Source organism: Esox lucius, chromosome 14 (genome assembly GCF_011004845.1).
Source record: "Esox lucius isolate fEsoLuc1 chromosome 14, fEsoLuc1.pri, whole genome shotgun sequence".
Lineage (NCBI taxonomy): Eukaryota > Metazoa > Chordata > Actinopteri > Esociformes > Esocidae > Esox > Esox lucius.
This window is the reverse complement of record NC_047582.1, coordinates 36,278,757-36,300,570: the sequence shown is the minus strand read 5'-3', so window position 1 is coordinate 36,300,570 and position 21,814 is coordinate 36,278,757. Positions and strand designations below refer to the sequence as shown.

General features: G+C 45.0%; 1 protein-coding gene across 1 annotated transcript; it reads right to left on the bottom strand.

The window, feature by feature from the left end:
- Positions 1-1,609: 1,609 nt before the first annotated feature.
- Positions 1,610-21,557, bottom strand: nup50 (nucleoporin 50). Its single transcript, XM_010898021.5, has 8 exons — positions 21,398-21,557; positions 16,336-16,418; positions 15,212-15,295; positions 12,287-12,506; positions 10,613-11,272; positions 7,277-7,361; positions 6,293-6,411; positions 1,610-2,116 (listed from the first exon to the last, which is right to left on the bottom strand). Exons 2-8 carry the CDS (start codon positions 16,402-16,404, stop codon positions 1,917-1,919), a joined length of 1,437 nt encoding a protein of 478 aa, XP_010896323.3. The 5' UTR covers positions 16,405-16,418; positions 21,398-21,557; the 3' UTR covers positions 1,610-1,916.
- Between the last annotated feature and the right edge of the window lie 257 nt (positions 21,558-21,814).

Below are 21,814 nucleotides of genomic sequence, written 5' to 3'. Positions count from 1 at the left end.
AGACGCTAAGGTCATACAAAGGACACTTGGAAAAATGACAACAGAACCGATTAGTGAGCGTATGATCATATTTAATTGATGACGAAGAACGAGACGAGACACACCCCCCCCCCCCCCCCCCATCCAGACTGGCGTGGCCCCTCCCCACCACCTAGCATCCAGACACATGCACCCTCACATCCAGACAACCTGGTAATACACTGTGGTTCGGTCCAAATGGCACCATCTCCTTCCCTACACAGTGTACCACTTGATGAAAGGTAGTTTACTGTAAAAGGGAATAGGGAGCTTGAGAGGCTGTTTGAGACATACTCCCATAGAATACAACTAGTAAAACTGAGGTCCTCTGAAGCAGATGGGAGTGTACTGTACAACCCACTCTGAAGGAGTCTGTCGGTGTTTCTCCACTGGGAGGAGCTCTGGATCCACTGACAGAAAACCACTGCATCTCACTCCAGCACAACAAATATATTCTGCTTTCAGAATAAATACAGTCTTACAAAGCAAAAAACGTACACACTAACACACACTACACAAGACAAACACACACTATACACAGTTTGGGGAGATAAAGGGCATGTGGTGGTTCTATTCCTCAGATTACCGGGTCTAGCTGTCTTACTGAGTTTACATTTACACAAGTCTTTAGGCCCAAATGGCAACCTGTTCCCAACATAGTACACTACTCTATCCTGTCCAGCCCTCGAGCTGGAAGCAAGGCCTACACAGGGAATAATGTCATTTGGGCCTCGGCCAAAGCTTCCTAGGTTACAGAGGACAACCGGTTCCTCTGAACCAGACGAGAAGCGTGAGGCCCAATGGAACCCTATTCCCAGTGCCTTACTTTAGAAAAGAGCAGTCAAAAAGGGTCAACTACACAGGGAACCATCTGGGGCAGACATCTTAAAAACACCAACACGCATTTCCTCAAACACTTCCCTTGTTATGTTAACATCCAATTAACCAGTCTGAGCATGTATAAAACAGGACTAATGCCGAGACCAACTCCCGGGTCACACTGCAGTCGGGCCTCCACAGCCCAGAATCAGAAGGACCAAATCCAAACAGGATGGCAGTCCATTAAAGATCTGAATTTAAAACATTAGCATGCACTTCTTTCTCGGCTCATCTTAAATAAACCAGTAGCAGCAGAATTCAATGGTCACGGAATGTTACTGAATCTAGAACAGAGTTCCCACTCATCTACACTTGGTTGTGTTCCAAATCGCACCCTACGTCCTGTAGAATGCACTACTTATGACCTCGGCCAAAAAATGTGCACTACGGAAGTGTGTCATTTGGACCACATCTAAAGTTCTGCTATCTGACAAAAACAACCAGTTTTCAAACATCAATAAGCGTTTCATTCTAAAATAAGACGGTCTGAAATTGGGTCGTACACAAGTCATTACCATCAACACAGTTGATGTGTCACAGTAGTATGATAATTAACCATTTGTTTTCTAACCTTTAACTAAAAATGTAGAGCTACACGCATGCAAATAAAACATTTTATTTCAACAGGCGCGTTGGTTTCTGTGTGAGTGCCTGTTCTCAGCTTTGTTTAAGGGAGACTGTCACAGGCCCTCTAAATGCACCCCATTCACTCTGTAATGCACTTGTTCTGACCGTGAGGCTGACAGTGGGCCAGAGCTGGTCCCAATCACTGCACTATCAGGGTGTCCTTCCTGATTGACTAGGAGATTAGAGACACGCGAGAATAAAAAGGAGGAGTAAAAAACAAAACAAAAAACAGGCCCAGTTTGGCCTCGTGATGTAGGGTTTAACCTGGGTTAAAACACAGGGGAGATGCTAGAGGTCTGGGGTTCCTTAACATGGAGGCTGAATCAGGCCCATGGAGCCCCAGGTTTGGCCCCTTCGACAGGCAGCCCCCCCCCCCACACCAAGACCAGCCTCTAGGCTTTCTTGTCCTCCAGTATTTTGTGCAGTTCATCCGCGTCCTGGGCCGTCTTCACCCTGATCAGCATGGGGACCGGGGTGGTGGGGTTCCTCTCGTCAATAGCAGGGTTGGGAACACACACCACCATCACGTTGTTTTTGCCCATCCTGGAGCATGGCATGGAGGTCTGGAGCATGATGTTCAGCAGGATGTTACCTGGATTGGGGGGGGAGAGGGGATGTTACTGGAGCATGATGTTCAGCAGGATGTTACTCAATGATTCACATACTACATTCACATGGATGTTAGTGTATTCTGCTGTGGAACAAGAGAACAACCCAACAGTAGTCATGGGAACCAGCCTGGTGAAGGGATGTGCCCCCACCCCACCCCCGACAGAGCAGGGTAACCCCTGGAAAACACCATGAGATGATTTTCAGTTTGAAAATCCCAGTTCTACTTTTGCAGGATGAGACTGCAGACATCCATTAACCAGCCTCCTGGCAGAAACCCCTTCTGACCACTAGAGGGACTAAAACAGAGGAGCAGCGTACTTGGTAACCGCCTCACGTAAGCTACACAGCACCAAGCAACCAGTCAGGAGCACAAGGACATCTAAAGATCAGGCACATTCAGTCGGACTGCTGTACCAGTCTGTCAGATAGTAGATGGGTCCTCATCAAGCCCCAATTCTGACCCGAATGACGCACAGAAACTCAAACTGAAAGCACTTTTCATGCAAACCCCGAGCTTGAAGACGAGGCACCACTTTCACACAGCGGTTCCCTTCAGATGGAGGTGGTGTGCTTGCAGAAACGCCACTCTAACCGTGATTCAATTTACTTTTAATTCCACTATCGTTAGGCCCAGTGAAATCAGAAGGCAGATCAAACCTGCCGCTTCCACCTGAAACCTATTATAGAAATAATTAATGCACTCATTTACAATTTAATGGGAGCTATTTATAAGTGCTAGGTTAATTAGTTGGTCTGTTTGAATAACAGGATTATAAATAATTATTGTTTTTGATCAATTTCACCTTCTGATCCTTGAAAACAAATGTGAATGTTAAATAGCACCCAGAAGCCTAAAGTATTACAGCATAAACTTCTCCAGTGACATGTAGAGGTGTGCAGTTATGCATAATCTATGTTGCGTGCGTTTCAAGCCGGAGACAGGCCAAATGGGAACGTGCGGATGTCTGGGAATGTAAGTATTATAATTAGAACACCAGGAAGTTGCTAAAGGTCTACATTTATGAGCCATAGGATGACAGAGCATGATCATTCATCAGACCGGCCTTGACCTAAGGATGTCACGGTTTACAACAAAATACCAACCTAACTGTTTTGTATTGCTTTAATTCTACTTAAATGAAAACAGCACACTACCAGTACTCTGGGCCTGTATACACTCAACAACCAACATTATGACCACCTGCCTAATAATACTGCCTAATATTGTGTAGGTTGCCCTGACCTGTCAAGGCATGGACTCCACTAGACCTCTGAAGTTGTGATATCTGGCACTAAGACATTAGCAGCAAATCCTTTAAGTCCTGTAAGTTGCGAGGTGGGGGCTCCATGGATTGGATCTGTTTGTCCAGCACATCACACAGATGCTTGATTGGATTGAGGTCAGGGAAATTTGGAGGCCAAGTCAACACCTTGAACCTGTGTTCCTCAAACCATTCCTGAACCATTTTTGCTTTGTGGCAGGGCGCATTATCCTGCTGAAAGAGGCCAATGCCATCAGGGAATACCGTTGCCATGAAAAGGTGCACATGGTCTGCAACAATGCTTAGGTAGGTGGTACATGTCAAAGTAACGTCCACATGAAATGCAGGACCCAAGGTTTCCCAGCAGAACATTGCCCAAAGCATCACACTGCCTCCGCCGGCTTGCCTTCTTCCCACAATGCATCCTGATGCCATGTGTTCTCCAGATAAGCAACGCGCACACACATCCAGCCATCCACGTGATGTAAAAGGAAACGTGATTCATCAGACCAGGCCACATTCTTCCATTGCTCTGTGGTCCAGTTCTGATGCCAACGTGCCCATTATAGGTGCGTTCGGCAGAACAGGGGTCAGCATGGGCCCCCTGACTGGTCTGTGGCTACGCAGCCCCATACACAACAAACTGCAATGCACTGTGTGTTCTGACACCTTTCTATCAGTACCAGCATTAACTTTTTTAGCAATTTGAGCTACAGTAGGCCGTCTGTTGGATCAGAACACACGGGCCACCCATGACCCTGTCGCCGGTTCACCCCTTTTCCTTCCTTGGACCAGTTCTGATAGGTACTGACCACCACAGACCAGGAACACCCCACAAGGGCTGCAGTTTTGGAGATGCTCTGACCCAGTTGTCTAGCCATCACAATTTGGCCCTTGTCAAAGTAACTCAGATCCTTACGCTTGCCCATTTTTCCTGCTTCTAACATCAACTTTGAGGACAGAATGTTCACTTGCTGTCCAATATATCCCACCCACTGACAGGTGCCATGATAACAAGACTGTCAGTATTATTCACTTTTCCTGTCAGTGGTCATAATGTTATGGTTGATTGGCTTAAGTAGTTTTGCAATAGTAAATGGCTATTTGAGAGAAACCAGGTCAGGCTTGACCTGCAAATTAATCCTGAAGCACTGAAAACCAGCTCAAATGCATAGCTTGAAATGCAAAGTGAGCACCTTAACCTTCAGGTAAATAGAACAAAGTCCCCTAGCCATCCCTACCTTTAACAACACAAACCATTTGAAAGCTAGAATCAAAGTCGTAGGAGTGAAATTGTAAAAGCACTGCATGTGCTGACTGCTAAATAGCAGACATCACAGTGTTCACACATTATTTCGGTACTATGGACTTTATCCATTACTAAAACAATAAACTTCATGGCCAGAGACGAACATCCACTAACATGAAGGCTTAAAAGCATGCGTTTACTGTGTCGTTGCCTTACATGTCCACATTAACACATGATCCTGAAGCTAGAAGCCTAATGAATGTCAAGAACTGGGCCTGTTTCTAATCTTTGCCAGATAAGCAGTTATAGTAGCTAATATCTAGCCAACACATAACCATACAGAACACAATAAAACTGTTAGCTCATGGCTAACCTATGTAAAATAGACAGTTTGGCTAATACCAGATAGAATAGGTCGGGCCCAGTCTCAACACGATCATTATCCTTCAGGGTCTGTAGGAGTCTGGGCGGTCAGGGTCTATATGATATTATTATTGTTGTATGGACTATTTTAAATATGTTGAGGCTGGGGCCGGCTCCTACAGACCCAGGCTCCTACAGACCCAGGCTCCTACAGACCCAGGCTCCTACAGACCCAGGCTCCTACAGACCCAGGCTCCTACAGACCCAGGCTCCTACAGACCCAGGCTCCTACAGACCCAGGCTGGGGAAGGGGAGTCAAGGTTCTCCTGGCAGTAAGGATAATGGGTGTGTACCAGCCTGGGGAAGGGGAGTCAAGGTTCTCCTGGCAGTAAGGATAATGGGTGTGTACCAGCCTGGGGAAGGGGAGTCAAGGTTCTCCTGGCAGTAAGGACATCGGGTGTGAACCCAGCCTGGGGAAGGGGAGTCAAGGTTCTCCTGGCAGTAAGGACATCGGGTGTGTACCAGCCTGGGGAAGGGGAGTCAAGGTTCTCCTGGCAGTAAGGACATCGGGTGTGTACCAGCCTGGGGAAGGGGAGTCAAGGTTCTCCTGGCAGTAAGGACATTGGGTGTGTACCAGCCTGGGGAAGGGGAGTCAAGGTTCTCCTGGCAGTAAGGACATTGGGTGTGTACCAGCCTGGGGAAGGGGTGTCAAGGTTCTCCTGGCAGTTAACCCCTCCAAGGTTCTTCTCTATTTAACCATGAGCATAACCTTTGATCAGGAAGTAAGCCGAAAGGTCACTTCATCAAAGCATTTATGAAAAGGTTCACTCGTTATGTAGTTCTGTTATTACTGCTTGGAATTCTGCAACAACTTAATTACCATAAATGACTAGAGACCTTTGCCAGAAGCCTCAAAGAGCAGTGATTGCTGGGTGGGTAACAATAACAGACCAGACCTTTACTCTCTTTAAGCCCTGGTCCAGTCACTAGGTATTAAACCACCCATCTATCTGAACTGAGCTGTAGGACACAAAGGAAACATCAGGGATTTTACCATGAGGCCACTGGAGAGTTCAGAACAGAAACTGTTCTGATTGTCTCACAACTATGGATTTGACCCTACAGCAATAATAGCAAAAAGAGCAAATACACAATAGAAATATTCCAAAACATGCATTCTATGCAATGAGTTTTATGTAACACTGCAAACAAAAGTGTGACTAGTTGAAATACACCCTGTTTGGGTTTAATAAGGGTTCAAATGGTAATGTAATTAACATACCCAGGTTGGTATCAGCTCGGACTAGTAACTGGATCTTTCCCTCGGGTGTGGTTTTCAGATGCAGCGTTCCAACCCCCTTCTCCTTGAACTCTGCATCCTTTTTATAAAACAGTTTACACCTGGAACGAACACACACACACACACACACACACCTATCAGTGTCCGCAAAATAATACCAGATAATAATACCAGAGACAGCAGAATATTTTAGGAATAAGTCAACCTGAAAGTCTGAGACGTATCAGATTACCCCAGTGTAATAAAATAGTTAACACATGGGTCCCCACTGGGTTCTAGAATGCCTATGAAGAGGTTGTCATAAGGTCTAATATGACTTACTACATGTTCACTAAATTCAGTAAAACAATAAATGTAACAAAATGTTAACAATGCGGTCTACAATTATAAGCCTCAAGCAGAAGTTCTTAAGAACTAAGGATCTCTTGGATGTCCTGTCTAGGCTGACATTTTAAATAAAATGGCTGACTGGGGGAAAGGGTGTGGAAAGAATCACGTAGCGTATCATTAGATCGCTGTCATTTTACAGGAAAAGTCTCGAATACTAAAACTCGAGCGCCGGTCTAAACACTGCAATAATGCTCATCTCTCCATGGATTCCAAATCTGTTGGAGGTCATTGATCCAGAGGTCACGGCACCTCACAAGGGAAGAGATTTTATACATCCGGTTGAGTAGTGTTATAAATAAATGTCACCCTAAACCTTGCGTCTGCCTAAAGTTTGATTTAACTGTATAATCCACCAGGCTGAAGTTTGATTTAAGTACCACAAAACCCACTACAGGTTTGTGGCGGACTCCGACATTTTTTCTTCAAATCCTGTTAAAAAAATGAAAATAAATTCTAACTGTCTTTTGGTTACATCAACCAGGTACAGTTTCCCCTTCACACCACAACTCATGAGAATTGGATAAAATATTAGCCAATGATACCAGTTAATAATTTAAATCTCAGAGGCTAACATACTTTTTGGAGTAGAAGGCATCTTTCTCCTTGATCTCTTTGACTTCCACTTTGGGTGGTTCGTCAGACTCCTCTTCTCCGTTCTCATCTAGAGGAAAACAGGAACGACAGATTCAAATTCAGGACAATTTACCAACAATGTTGAACATTATTTCCTATAAATTAGTGGCTCTGACTGACATCTCCATAGGTGCCTTTCAGTTGGTGTCACTAGCACATGATTTGGATACCGCCCCCCAAAAAGTATCTTATATAATCTGTTTTCATTTGTTCTACATAAAGATGAATTCAATAAAGTTAAAACTGCAGTCCTTTACATCAGTGCTTTAGCAACTAGCACTGGGAAGCAGGTTTCTTATGTTGAATTGCACCCGGTTACCTTCCCAGGTTCGTATGCAAAGAAACATTCTTCTATACAGCAATGACTCTGGTAGGAACATTCCATTTTTTAACATAAAATGTTTTCTTGGGTGGATATAGCTATTATAATCTTACATGTTAAACGCCTTGTGCTTTGGCATGCTAGATTTCAGCATGTCCTATAAGAACTAGTGATGGAAAGTTAAACTACTTTTAATTACTCGGATCTTCAAGTTGTTCAGGGAATAGAATTAATCTTTCAACGGGTTTATTGTAGTATGGACACACTTTGGATTGAAAGGGAGAATGTTTTTTGGAAGGATCTATGAACTCTAAACGGCATATTACAGGCATGTGGAATTTAATAACGATCTTGACATCCTCACTCGCTGTATCTTTCGGCCTCTTTTGAAAGTGTTCATTGCTGCTCACAAAAACCGTTGAAGACATCAGGACAAGAACCATTCACATTCGTTTTTCTACCAAATCATGAAACGTGGATTTCTTTTTTTTTAAAGCTAAATGGTATTTGAAGGCCGTGTTAGCGCGACCAGTTAAAAATGCAAACATTTGGTTGGAGTCTGGAGCCCGGTACCATTCGGGGTAGATCAGCCTGAGAGTAAAAATATACTCAAGTTGGCCATTTATCTTAGCTTTGACATATAGTCTGATCTCAGTCAGCTGAACATGTCATCTAACAAAGAACCAAAATGAAAAGCCAAATTTTCAAAACCCATTAAAGCTACACAACCGTTCAATAGTCAGGTGTCACTTAGAAATGACCTTGTTTTCTAAAGAAAAGAAAAATGTTGTCCATTAAAATAACAGAATTGACCAGAAATACAGTGTAGACATCCCAAATGACTCTTGTAGCTGGAAACGGCTGATTTTCAATGGAAGATCTACATAGTCGCCTCTTCACTGTTGATGTTCAGACTGGTGTTTTGTAGGAACTATTTAATGAAGCTGCTAGTTGAGGACCTGCAAGTCGTCTGTTTCTCAAACTAGACACACTAATATATTTGTCCTCTTGCTCAGTTGTGCACCAGGGCCTCACACACACCTCTTTTTGTATTCGATTAAAGCTAATTTGCAGTGTTCTGTGAAGGGAGAAGTACACAATGTTGTACGAGATCTTCAGTTTCTTGGCAAATTCCCACAAAGCCTTCATTTCTCAGAACAGGAATAGATTGACAAGTTTCAGAAGACAGTTCCTTGTTTCTGGTCATTTTGCCTGTAATCAAACCAACAAACACTGACACTCCAGAAACTGAACTGGTCTAAAGGCCAGTTTTATTGTTTCTAATCAGCACAACAGTTTTCAGCTGTGCTAACATAATTGCAAAAGGGTTTTCTAATGATCAATTAGCCTTTTAATCGGATAAACTTGGATTGGCAAACAACGTGCCATTGGAACACAGGAGTGATGTTTGCTGATAATGGGCATCATTACGCCTATGTAGATATTCCATAAAAAGCTACAATAGTCATTTACAAAATGAACAATGTCTACACTGTATTTCTGACCAATTAGATTTTATGGACAAAACAAGGAAATGTGACCCCAAACCTTTGAACGGTAATGTATATAACAGGCAAACGTTATAAACATACCAACATGACATCTACAGAGGGGCCATTCATTATCAGGGAATGTGGTGAATGATCATTTGTCAAATATTTCATAAAATTGTTAATACTAAATATGAACATTCATCAAGATCCTGTAAAGAAAAACTAAAAACATTGTTAGCTTTAATATCAATGCTACACCTAAGAGAGCATACCTGCTTTGAGCCCAGTAGTAACTACTGTTAAACAAAGCATTTCTGGTAAGAATACAAACTGATAACATTTTAAACAAGAGTACAGTAAGGAAGTTATATTTAATATTGCCCCATAGTCTACACAAAGGCCTGTAGGGATAGTAGTTATATAGTAGTTAAGGTCAGTAGACTAATATGATAAACCCCAAAGAAGGGGCAGGAAGTTATAGCACATCCTACCCGACATCTACGTACATTAAACCCCCTACATTAAACCCCCTACAGCACATCCTACACGACATCTACGTACATTAAACCCCCTACAGCACATCCTACCCGACACTGACGTACATTAAACCCCCTATAGCACATCCTACCCAACATCTACATACATTAAACCCCCTACAGCACATCCTACCCGACATCGACGTACATTAAACCCCCTACATTAAACCCCCTACAGCACATCCTACACGACATCTACGTACATTAAACCCCCTACAGCACATCCTACCCGACACTGACGTACATTAAACCCCCTATAGCACATCCTACCCAACATCTACATACATTAAACCCCCTACAGCACATCCTACCCGACATCGACGTACATTAAACCCCCTATAGCAGGGGTTCTCAACTCCAAGCCTGGGGACCCAGACTACTGCTTGTTTTCTATTCTGCCAGATAGTTCATTGCATTCACCTTGTGAACCAAGTCTAAACTAGTCAATATTTAGAGGGCTAGAATGAAATCCAACAGTACTTTGGGTCCCAAGGCCTGGAGTTGAAAACCATTGCACTACATCCTGCCCGGCGTCTACATACATTAAACCCCCATAGCACATCCTGCCCGTCGTCTACATACATTAAACCCCCATAGCACATCCTGCCCGGCGTCTACATACATTAAACCCCCTACAGCACATTCTACCCGACGTCTACGTACATTAAACCCCCATAGCACATCCTGCCCGGCGTCTACGTACATTAAACCCCCATAGCACATCCTGCCCGGCGTGTACGTACATTAAACCCCCATAGCACATCCTGCCCGGCGTGTACGTACATTAAACCCCCATAGCACATCCTGCCCGTCGTCTACATACATTAAGCCCCCATAGCACATCCTGCCCGTCGTCTACATACATTAAACCCCCATTGCACATCCTGTCCGGCGTGTACGTACATTAAACCCCCATAGCACATCCTACCTGTCTTGATGGGGACAGCCTCAGCCTTGGCCCCACTGAAGGAGAAGGCAGGAGGAGCAGCGCCTCCAAACAGGGAGGTGGAGGAGGATGTAGAGGAGAAGGAGAAGCTCGGAGCTGCTCCTCTGGAGGCCAGGGAGCCCAGGACGGAGCTGTCCACCTTCTGGGCGAAGTTGAAGCGGATGCCAGCGGGGACGGGGCTGCTCTCTGGGGCAGCAGCAGGGACGTCCTCCTTGGAGAAGGAGAACAAAGCGGGGGCTGCCGTCGCTATAGCTACCGAGCTGACTGTACTGGAGGAGGAAGAGGAGGGTGGCGGGGCAGCGCTGGCTGGCGGCTTCTCCCCCGGTGTCGCCGCGGCTCCCCCCTCCACCCCCGCGGCTCCACTCCCACCACCCCCTCCGTACCTCCTCTCAATGCTGGCCAGGTGCTTCTCGTAGTCCCGGAAGATGGGGTTGAGATCACACAGGGGGTTTCCATTGACATGCTTGGTGATCCAGTCCCTGACGGAGCAGTTGAGCGCTGTGAGTTGCCTGCTGTACTCCTTGCTGTTGGTACTGATGGAGTTGGAGCTCTGGCATGGGCTGGACGCGGGGGCGGAGCCATTAGAAGGAGGCGGGCTCACAACGTCAGCCGCGGAGGAGGGGCTGTTGAATGTTAATGAACCTGAGAAGCAAGAAGAGGGGAAGAAAAGAGACAGAGGAGGCGGGAAGAGAAAAGCACGAGAGGGGAAGAGGAGAGAGAAGAGGGGGGGGGGGGCAGCATTGGGGGAGGGAGATGAAAGATGGAGAGAAGGGGGCGACCAAAGGAAGAGTGAGTGACACGGCAGATGGTGAGAAGCTGCGATACTTCAGCTAGCCACAGTGGGCTCTGTTCCACACCTCCCCCACACCACAGAGACAGAGGGAGGGACGGACTTGCTTGACTGACTATGGGAGCATGGCATCTATTCTGTCATTCTGGCCTCAGGCACTATTCTGGAAGGAAGACAGACACACAACCCCAGGCAGACCCGGGTCGACTCAGCGCCATTAAACCAACGCCTCAAACCCCAACAATAGAGGGCTTTCACCTCGGCTCGCAGACAGTTCACCGGACACTCAACTGCCACCCAGAGAAAAACAGCCTGCAACCTAATCAAGGCTCACATGGTCAAATGCAAATGAGGTCACAGTGGCACAGACGTCTGGCTCCACATTCCCAGACATTCCCACAACATGCACAGGGACCTGGTCCACACAGAGATCCCCATGAATACACACCAAATAGATTTCCATAAAAACACTGGGCTACCCGTAGCTACGCTGCTAATAAGACACTGGCCTGAATAGACACAGAAGAAACCAGTTTGGGATATTCTGTGCCGGCGGTATTGTAAGCATGTTGTGAGTGTGCGTTTCAACTCATGGAGCCACAACACAAAGTGCCCCATGATATTCAACACACGTCACCAGATGGATGGCTGGATGAGAAACCCAAAAGGGATGTGTCGAACAGCCCATAACGTCCCCCAGGAGGACGTCAGGAGGAGCCACCACAGCTCCCTTAAAGTCACAGTGGAGCATCAGACCTTGAAGGAGGAGCCACCACAGCTCCCTTAAAGTCACAGTGGAGCAACGGACCTTGAAGGAGGCAGCCAAGGAACACACACACTTTCTTTTTTAAATAAAATTCATTTACCAGCAGTTGGGGCCTTGTTGGCAGCCGACGAAGCAAACCCGGAAAAGGCTGGTGTGACGGGCGCAGTGCTGTTCCCATTGTACAGACCAGACAGGGGTTTGAACCCTGACCCATTCCCGAACCCGGAGAAGCCAGTGGTTCCACCAGTGGCCGGGCCAGTACCTGACGTAGGGGCCAGGGAGAACCCTTTAAACACCTTCAGCGCTCCACCACTTTCCCCCTGCAGGGAGAAACACAGGGAGCAGCTGCATTATATACCGTTGAACTGGACGCTCCCATCTCCCTCCGCCAGGACACAACACGGCTGGAAGACTTCAATCACAGAGCGTTGCCAGGACGGGGTTAAAGTTGAGATGTTGAGGGGCCTCAAACCAACAGCTGTGGCCAATTCTGCAACAAAACGTCTCAACCGCTGAGCTCCAGGTTCTAGCCAAGGTGTCTCTGGCAAAGCTTGCTATTAAGCTAGCTAGCGCGCTCTCCTCACAAACAGCATCCTTAGCTTGTTCATTCAGTCTACAGTAATAGAAATGCATACCCTAAATAAGGAGCAACTGTTACATCAGGATACATTAATCTGTAGATCAGCATGTCTGTAAAATGCTACTCTGAGCCACAGTAAACATTAGCATGGAGAGTCTACTTTTGACAGGCGTAATGGCAACAAAAAGCAGAAGGTATTGTGAAATGTCATGTCAGCTAGCAAGATACTAACTCAGGACAAGTGAATAACTAGCATTGATTAGCAGCAACCTTGTGGTTTCATTCCAGTTACCTGGATTACTTCGCTAACCAAAAGGTTGCTAGATTCAATCCAGATGATCCGGCAAGGGGAATAATCCTGTAGTGTAGCTACAGATTTTCTGGACACTAGTTTCTGAAAACTGTATTGGGATATATTTAAAGTTGACTTCAGAAAGATGTCTTGAACAGTACAGACTCATGTCTGTGTAACCACCAGCCAGTCAAGGGAACTGCACATAATTTACATGCAGACGAAGGGCATTTTTGCATACATTAAACCCGTAGACACCGGGCAGGACGTGCCATAGGGGTTTAATGTATGCAGGCGCCGGGCAGGACGTGCCATAGGGGTTTAATGTATGCAGGCGCCGGGCAGGACGTGCCATAGGGGTTTAATGTATGCAGGCGCCGGGCAGGACGTGCCATAGGGGTTTAATGTATGCAGGCGCCGGGCAGGACGTGCCATAGGGGTTTAATGTATGCAGGCGCCGGGCAGGACGTGCCATAGGGGTTTAATGTATGCAGGCGCCGGGCAGGACGTGCCATAGGGGTTTAATGTATGCAGGCGCCGGGCAGGACGTGCCATAGGGGTTTAATGTATGCAGGCGCCGGGCAGGACGTGCCATAGGGGTTTAATGTATGCAGGCGCCGGGCAGGACGTGCCATAGGGGTTTAATGTATGCAGGCGCCGGGCAGGACGTGCCATAGGGGTTTAATGTATGCAGGCGCCGGGCAGGACGTGCCATAGGGGTTTAATGTATGCAGGCGCCGGGCAGGACGTGCTATAGGGGTTTAATGTATGCAGGCGCCGGGCAGGATATGCTATAGGGGTTTAATGTATGCAGGCGCTGGGCAGGATATGCTATAGGGGTTTAATGTATGTGCTTCTGACAATGACATCCTCAGCATGTTCATGCATCCAGTGGATATCTGTTTGGGAACCAGCTGGCGTGCTACAGCTCAATAGACTCTGTGCACCAGCGTAGTGAGGAACTTCCGCTTTTGTCTAGAAGTCTGCATTGCAGTTTCCGGTTTACTTACTAATACTCATCCGCATTAGTAAACACTTAAACTCACAACAAGATGAGTGATGCTGTTGTACGGAAAAAAAAAGAAATTCATTTAAGTGGGGTATCATTTTAATCAGGAGAATGTGCTCTTTTTAATAAAATATGGCTTGCGCCATTCAATGACTTCAAACGCTAGACTAGAAAGTCAGAAAAGGCGATTTATTATATACTTCCACGTAACGCAGGTTTAAGCACAATTAATACCATATAGGACCAGATGTTTACTTACTATGCCAGTTGTTATTTTTCAGTTTCGTGGTGAAATGAGGTTACAGTAGTAAAATAAAAGAGGAGACCTGTTTTGGTGCTTTTTTGAGGCTATGGAATTTTAAGCTTCATTCAAGTTGAAGAGGCTGAACGAAGATTAGTTTCAATTCACTTGCTATGGGGACGCGCTAGCGTTCCAGCTCAGCCAGCGTTCCAGCTCAGCCAGCGTTCCAGCTCAGCCAGCGTTCCTTTGCAGTTTTTGAGGCTAGGGTGAATTTTTATGCATTCTATTGTCCTGCCTAATACTACACTCAAAAGGAACACGTCGCTAACTAGCTTAGCCGATAGCCGGCCGGCACACCACAGTAAACTACTTACCCTCGTAGTTGTGCAGACAACTCGATACGTAGAGTTTGAATCCCTTGTTCCGCTTGCTTGTTGGAGCAGGGGACCAGGCATCAACAATTCGATGGACATCACTAATGCTTATTTTAGCCAGGTATTGGAGACATCTACTAAAAACTGAAATTTTGGGCGACGCGGGTGATCGCCTTAAGGAAACCGGAAAATGATATGCCGACATCTGGCTAAAGCGGAAGTTCGTCCATACGCTTGTGCACAGAGCCTATGGCAGCTTAGTGCTCAGTGCATTTTTGAATAAACAATTGACATTTTTCAGGGGCTTTAAATTTTGCTGTTTTTCTACATAAAAACAAAAACACAAAACAATGAAACTGAGCCAAAATAACTGAGAAAACAAATCTAGAAAAGCCGGGGGGAAAAGTTAGGACAGTCCTGAAAAAAACTGGGAGCTAGAAGGCCCAAACAGAATGTTGAAGCATATTGAAGCTACTTCCTGTGGCATTGGTCAGTATGCAGGTCAGCTAGACATTTTATTAAGACATACCTCGGCCCCAGCAGTCCTGCGCTTGGCCTTCTTGATAGGCCTGTTCTTCAGCACATCATCACTGGCCATGGAAAAAGTCCCTGCCTGATTAACACCATCACAATACAGTTAGAAAGTAGCTGGAATGGGTAGAAAACGACTTGACCCGGCATTAGTTCACATCTCCAAGCAACCGTATGGAAGTCAAATTAACCATAACTTTTACATTGTTGCGCTTAGACAATTATTAATAACAAGGAAACTGCTTTCATCACTGTTGCGGTAACTCTAATATTAAAATGTCTCCACCTCTCTACCAAAAAGGCCAGGAAACACTGATTTTCTTTCAACGCGTGTAGTACCAGTCAAAAACTTTGGACACACCCAGGCCCAGTTTCCCAAAGCACTGAGATGATCGTAAGATGCACACAAGTGCCTCATTATTTTATCAGTGCGTTTCCAGAAAGCGTTGTTACTTAAGTGGCACGTAACACTGCTCGTTAATTAAGGAGCGCCCCGGACCGCTCATTAGTCCATCGTAACAGGCCCCTTACTGCCTCCATCAACATGCGAGGTGTGATCGCAAACCGCTAATATTCAATATTTATTTAGAATAATTATAAAAAAGTGCATGACTGGATGTGAATGTAATTGAATGCAATTTCAACCAAGGATAAAGAAAAATGTACATAAAACAAGAAATAATTAAGTGTAAACTTTGTTTTTTAAGTATTCACAACTCAATTCCCTTCCAAACCTCAAACATGGCCTAATTCCATTGCAAAAAGACAATTTGGCACTTATGATGCACTCTATAAAGAGCGACGTACGTGATGGTTTTGGAAACAGGCGTAAGTCTGTCGTAACTAAGTCCATCTTAAGGCTACGGGCATCGTTAAACCGTAAGGGCCTCATTAACGGGAAACCGGGCCCTACCCATTCAAGGGTCTCTCTTAAGTTTCAGCATTTCCACATGTGGAATGACCGTAGAATACAAAAATACAAATAAAGATACCGTTGAAGGAGTATGTGCGTCCAAACTTTTGACCATTACGGTCCTTTGTATTTATCTGTAATATGCTGGGAGGCCCGGAGGCCCATCTATAGTGATGGCGGAGCAGCCGAAACATGCTGCGTTACTCTACCTCCTCCCCATCCTCCTCCTGATCCCAGTTCCTGTCAGTCAACTCCTTGTCAGCAATCCTCTTCGCCATCACAAATCAGCGCTCTGGAAGAAATCACAAACGGAGAACACATCATTTTACATTCAATTTAACGTCACCCGGCTGTAACACATGCCCAAGTAGGTTAACGTCACCCGGCTGTAACACATGCCCAAGTAGGTTAACGTCACCCGGCTGTAACACATGCCCAAGTAGGTTAACGTCACCCGGCTGTAACACACGCCCAAGTAGGTTAACGTCACCCGGCTGTAACACACGCCCAAGTAGGTTAACGTCACCCGGCTGTAACACACGCCCAAGTAGGTTAACGTCACCCGGCTGTAACACATGCCCAAGTAGGTTAACGTCACCCGGCTGTAACACACGCCCAAGTAGGTTAACGTCACCCGGCTGTAACACACGCCCAAGTAGGTTAACGTCACCCGGCTGTAACACACGCCCAAGTAGGTTAACGTCACCCGGCTGTAACACACGCCCAAGTAGGTTAACGTCACCCGGCTGTAACACACGCCCAAGTAGGTTAACGTCACCCGGCTGTAACACACGCCCAAGTAGGTTAACGTCACCCGGCTGTAACACACGCCCAAGTAGGTTAACGTCACCCGGCTGTAACACACGCCCAAGTAGGTTAACGTCACCCGGCTGTAACACACGCCCAAGTAGGTTAACAGTATGTACTAAATGACAAAAACAAACATTATTAGCAGGCCATGATGGTTGCATGATAAGTTGTTCTCATTTCCAACTAATATTTCCTTCTCTGTGCAACAAAACCACTGGCATAAAACCATTTGAATGTTTTATTTTCCAATAATACATTTGAAAACATTTGTGCATACCCATATAACGAGGCATACAGGAAGACTCCCAACAGTCTATTTGCTGGATGTTTAACATGGGGTATTAGACCAGATTAGTTCGACAATTTACCAATTTCCTACTCCTGAACAGATGTGTATGTGTAGAACAACATTCACAAAAAACAATCCTTCCCTGTGAGTGCATTTCTGCACTTGACAGCCTTAGAGCCTTGCTAATGGATTCAAGGACATGAATGTCTTGCCATTAAGACACCATGTTCTTCATCTTCCAGTCAGCCAAAAGCACCTGTTCAGGAGCCCTTAACTGATCCAGGACCATCTTGATCAACAGCCTGAATCCCCATGGTGTGATTCAAACGGTCTTAAGCTTGTGCTTCGGCAGGTTGGGCTCCTTCTGAGCCTTCGCCAGGGTCTTTCCCCTCACATTAGAACGAGAAAACAACCTATTTAGAGCGGTTGTCCTGTCAATACGGGGGATCCAGTTACACAGACCTACCTGTTGTCCGGTCAATACGGGGGATCCAGTTACACAGACCTACCTGTTGTCCGGTCAATACGGGGGATCCAGTTACACAGACCTACCTGTTGTCCGGTCAATACGGGGGATCTAGTTACACAGACCTGTTGTCTTGTCAATAATAAGAATGAGATTGTTGTATTATTATTATTATTATTATTATTATTATTATTATTATTATTATTATTATTATGTCCAGGGTCCAAAATTAACACCTGCCAAGCGGTAAACGCAGGTAGATTTTCCATTTGGCGAGGAACTTTCCGAAGGCAATCAGCCACACAGGCGGGTAAATGTTTGTACCAAAATAGTAATGTAATAAAATATCTGTCACGAAGGCTCGGAGTAAATTACCCATGTTTGCATGACATTGAAATCCAGCTGTAACATTGGTTAGAAAATATGCAGGGATTTTTTAAGGAAGATGGTACTAAAGAGCAGAGCTCATGGTCCGACAGCCAATCCGGTCTTACATTTGTCCTTCAGACCTTGTGCCGTAGTAAGATATTATTTTCTGCACTGACAGTGAAGCGGTCAGGATATCTGAAGTGAGACAACCAGCAGAGGCCCAGAATAGTGAGACTGTGACAGAACCAATAGAAAGACAGCGTGGCCCAGAGAGTAGTGAGACAATGACTGAAACAGAAAGACAGCGTGGCCCAGAGAGTAGTGAGACAATGACTGAACCAACAGAGAGACAGCGTGGCCCAGAGAGTAGTGAGACAATGACTGAACCAACAGAGACAGCGTGGCCCAGAGAGTAGTGAGACAATGACTGAACCAACAGAGAGACAGCGTGGCCCAGAGAGTAGTGAGACAATGACTGAACCAACAGAGAGACAGCGTGGCCCAGAGAGTAGTGAGACAATGACTGAACCAGAAAGACAGCGTGGCCCAGAGAGTAGTGAGACAATGACTGAACCAACAGAGAGACAGCGTGGCCCAGAGAGTAGTGAGACAATGACTGAACCAACAGAGAGACAGCGTGGCCCAGAGAGTAGTGAGACAATGACTGAACCAACAGAGACAGCGTGGCCCAGAGAGTAGTGAGACAATGACTGAACCAACAGAGAGACAGCGTGGCCCAGAGAGTAGTGAGACAATGACTGAACCAACAGAGAGACAGCGTGGCCCAGAGAGTAGTGAGACAATGACTGAACCAGAAAGACAGCGTGGCCCAGAGAGTAGTGAGACAATGACTGAACCAACAGAGAGACAGCGTGGCCCAGAGAGTAGTGAGACAATGACTGAAACAGAAAGACAGCGTGGCCCAGAGAGTAGTGAGACAATGACTGAACCAGAAAGACAGCGTGGCCCAGAGAGTAGTGAGACAATGACTGAACCAACAGAGACAGCGTGGCCCAGAGAGTAGTGAGACAATGACTGAAACAGAAAGACAGCGTGGCCCAGAGAGTAGTGAGACAATGACTGAACCAGAAAGACAGCGTGGCCCAGAGAGTAGTGAGACAATGACTGAACCAACAGAGACAGCGTGGCCCAGAGAGTAGTGAGACAATGACTGAACCAACAGAGAGACAGCGGTCAGCAAGATTATAGGAATAAAATCCTGACCCATGAGCATATAATTTATATATTGTTAATATAATAAGTGGAGATTATTATAAAGCCTTGAATATACAGGACCTTTATATGTTATTAAATCAATATTTTCACATAACAATACAAGTCATGTATTACTAGTTTTCCTAGCAGTAACTTTTTAGCCAACATTTAGGAACACATGGAGCAAGGTTTTGATTCTGAATAACGTAAATGTAAATAATTTCATAGGACATGGATATCTGTAAAACATCCCAAACTATTCTCTGGCCTATTCTCAGAAACATTTTATTCCATTCATTATTCATTATTGCCATCTAAAATGCTGAATGTGTATGTCATGTTTGCAGGGCCATTGTTCTCTGCTTCATGGGATATTAGTTTTTTACAATTTCTGGAAATTAGCTTCAAAACAAACATATCCATAGAGCACTTGTAGAATTTCAAGAACATGTTATAAGATATTAAGACAGAGAGGGGCCGAATCATGGAAATGGAGGTTGGGAGTTAAAGGTGATTTAAGAGGCTGGCTACAGTATGATGCTGAGGCTGTGGTGATGAGTTCTTCTGTGTGACACAAAGGCAATTTATTATCTTTGCCAGTAAAAAAAAAAAAAAAAAGTGCTTGGATGGAGGATTTTTTCATCTACCAGTCCCCTTGGCAGGCAAGCCAAAAAGTTACATTTCGGACACTGAATTCATCTGTCAGTGCCCTGTGGACACTGGATGAATTGCAGCAACATTCCAAACAACTAAAACCAAACCAGAGGACAGGCCTAAGCTGGAGGATGATCAGTTTATGGGCACTGTGTGGCAGGACAGCCATAGTTTCTAACAACATACAGTAAATTTGCACAACGTTTAGGTCACTTTTGTATGTACATTTTCATATTTGCCAAAACATACAGTTGGCACCTAGATACTACCAATTCTTCTATCATCAAAAGCAGGATTGCCTGTCTTTGCAATTCGTATTAGTTGGTTGGCGTTTGTTAAAGAATGTCTAGGATAACATCGTCCCTGGAGAAAAATCATCTGTAAGGTTAGAGAACTTGCTGAAATTGTGGTCCCTATTCCTAAATCACCATGGATTACGGCAAACAATTTTCCGGGACTGCTAGATTGTTAAAAACACTCAAAAAACATGTCAAAAAGAGAGCATAAAGTAAACTCTGTTCTGGTGTTTGAAAGATATATACCAGACAATGTACACACATCTAGACTCACAAATTTAACATACTACTGAAATATAAGACTAATTAGTTATGTTCATTTCAAAAGTGGTTATTGCAGTTTCCTAACTGGCAAAATGAGTTCCAGGAATGTCTGTGATAAAATAATACTTACAAATGTCTAGCGGAGAGCTACTACCTCATTTGACACAGAAAGTGATGGTGGACTTATTAGGATGCTGGTGTGAAAGCCTTGTATCACGGCCAACAATGTATACTATTTTAATTGGCTAAAAATTATTAATTTAACGGGGGGGGGGGGGGGATCTCCATAGCCACTGTGGCTAATTAAGCCAGACTGGCCTATGACAAATTACACAATAAGAGTAATACCGCAGGTATCGACATTTTTTGAATGCTCCGGCGTTAATAACATTTTACTATATAATCGAGTAAAGTACTATGCTAACTACAAATAGTGGACAACTCAATTGTCTGTGTAGACCACATTCCCATGGCAGTTAAAATAGTGTACCGTAGTAATAGACTGCGATGTGTATCAAGTTCAAAGGCTAAGTACATCTTAACTAGTGGTACTGTACCCAACTTGCTTGCTAAAGTTGGCTAACATACCAGCTAGGGTTAAGAAGGAACGTGCGTTGTTCAATTAGCACCAATGTTAGGCTAAATAACAGCAGTTGCTGATTGGATTACGGTCTAGCGAATAAATGTAACTTTAGAGTGTAAGTGTTGGCCTGAAATATAGTGAGCTTGCATCGGCGTAGTTAAAGGATTTCAAAGACATAAAACAACCATGTACTAGTACTGTAGTTTCCTTCTGGTGTTAGCGATGTTGCTAGTCTATGTAGCTAGTCAGAGTAATAAGCTAAGGACACTTAGCTAGTTAGCTGTTACTCTTCGGATACGATGTGATATAATATAAAGAAACATACCTTTACCCGAATTGAATGTTTGACAGCAACCCCTGCAGTAAAACAATCCCAAATACTACTAAACTCTGAATAATTGCCGGCTGTCCTATCACTTTAGTCAATCTGTCCAAGCCCACTTCACGCCGCCATTTTATAAAACGAGAATCTCCGCGCGCCTCGTCTCCGGTTACCCAAAGCGCAAGCGTGAAAAACAGGAGAATTTATGGGAGTTGTAGTTTTGTGTCAGAGGTTTTAAGTACTCCAACCAAGTATGGGGGACAGCCATTACAACGGAGGAGGAAGAGGAGGGAGAGATTATGAAAATCGTGATGATGAATAAGAAGAGGGGTTTTCTCAATTAGATTTGCTTAACAACTCTGCACCCGCTGCCTATCGTTCCACTCACCCATCATTAAATAAATTACGTTTTCAGGTGTG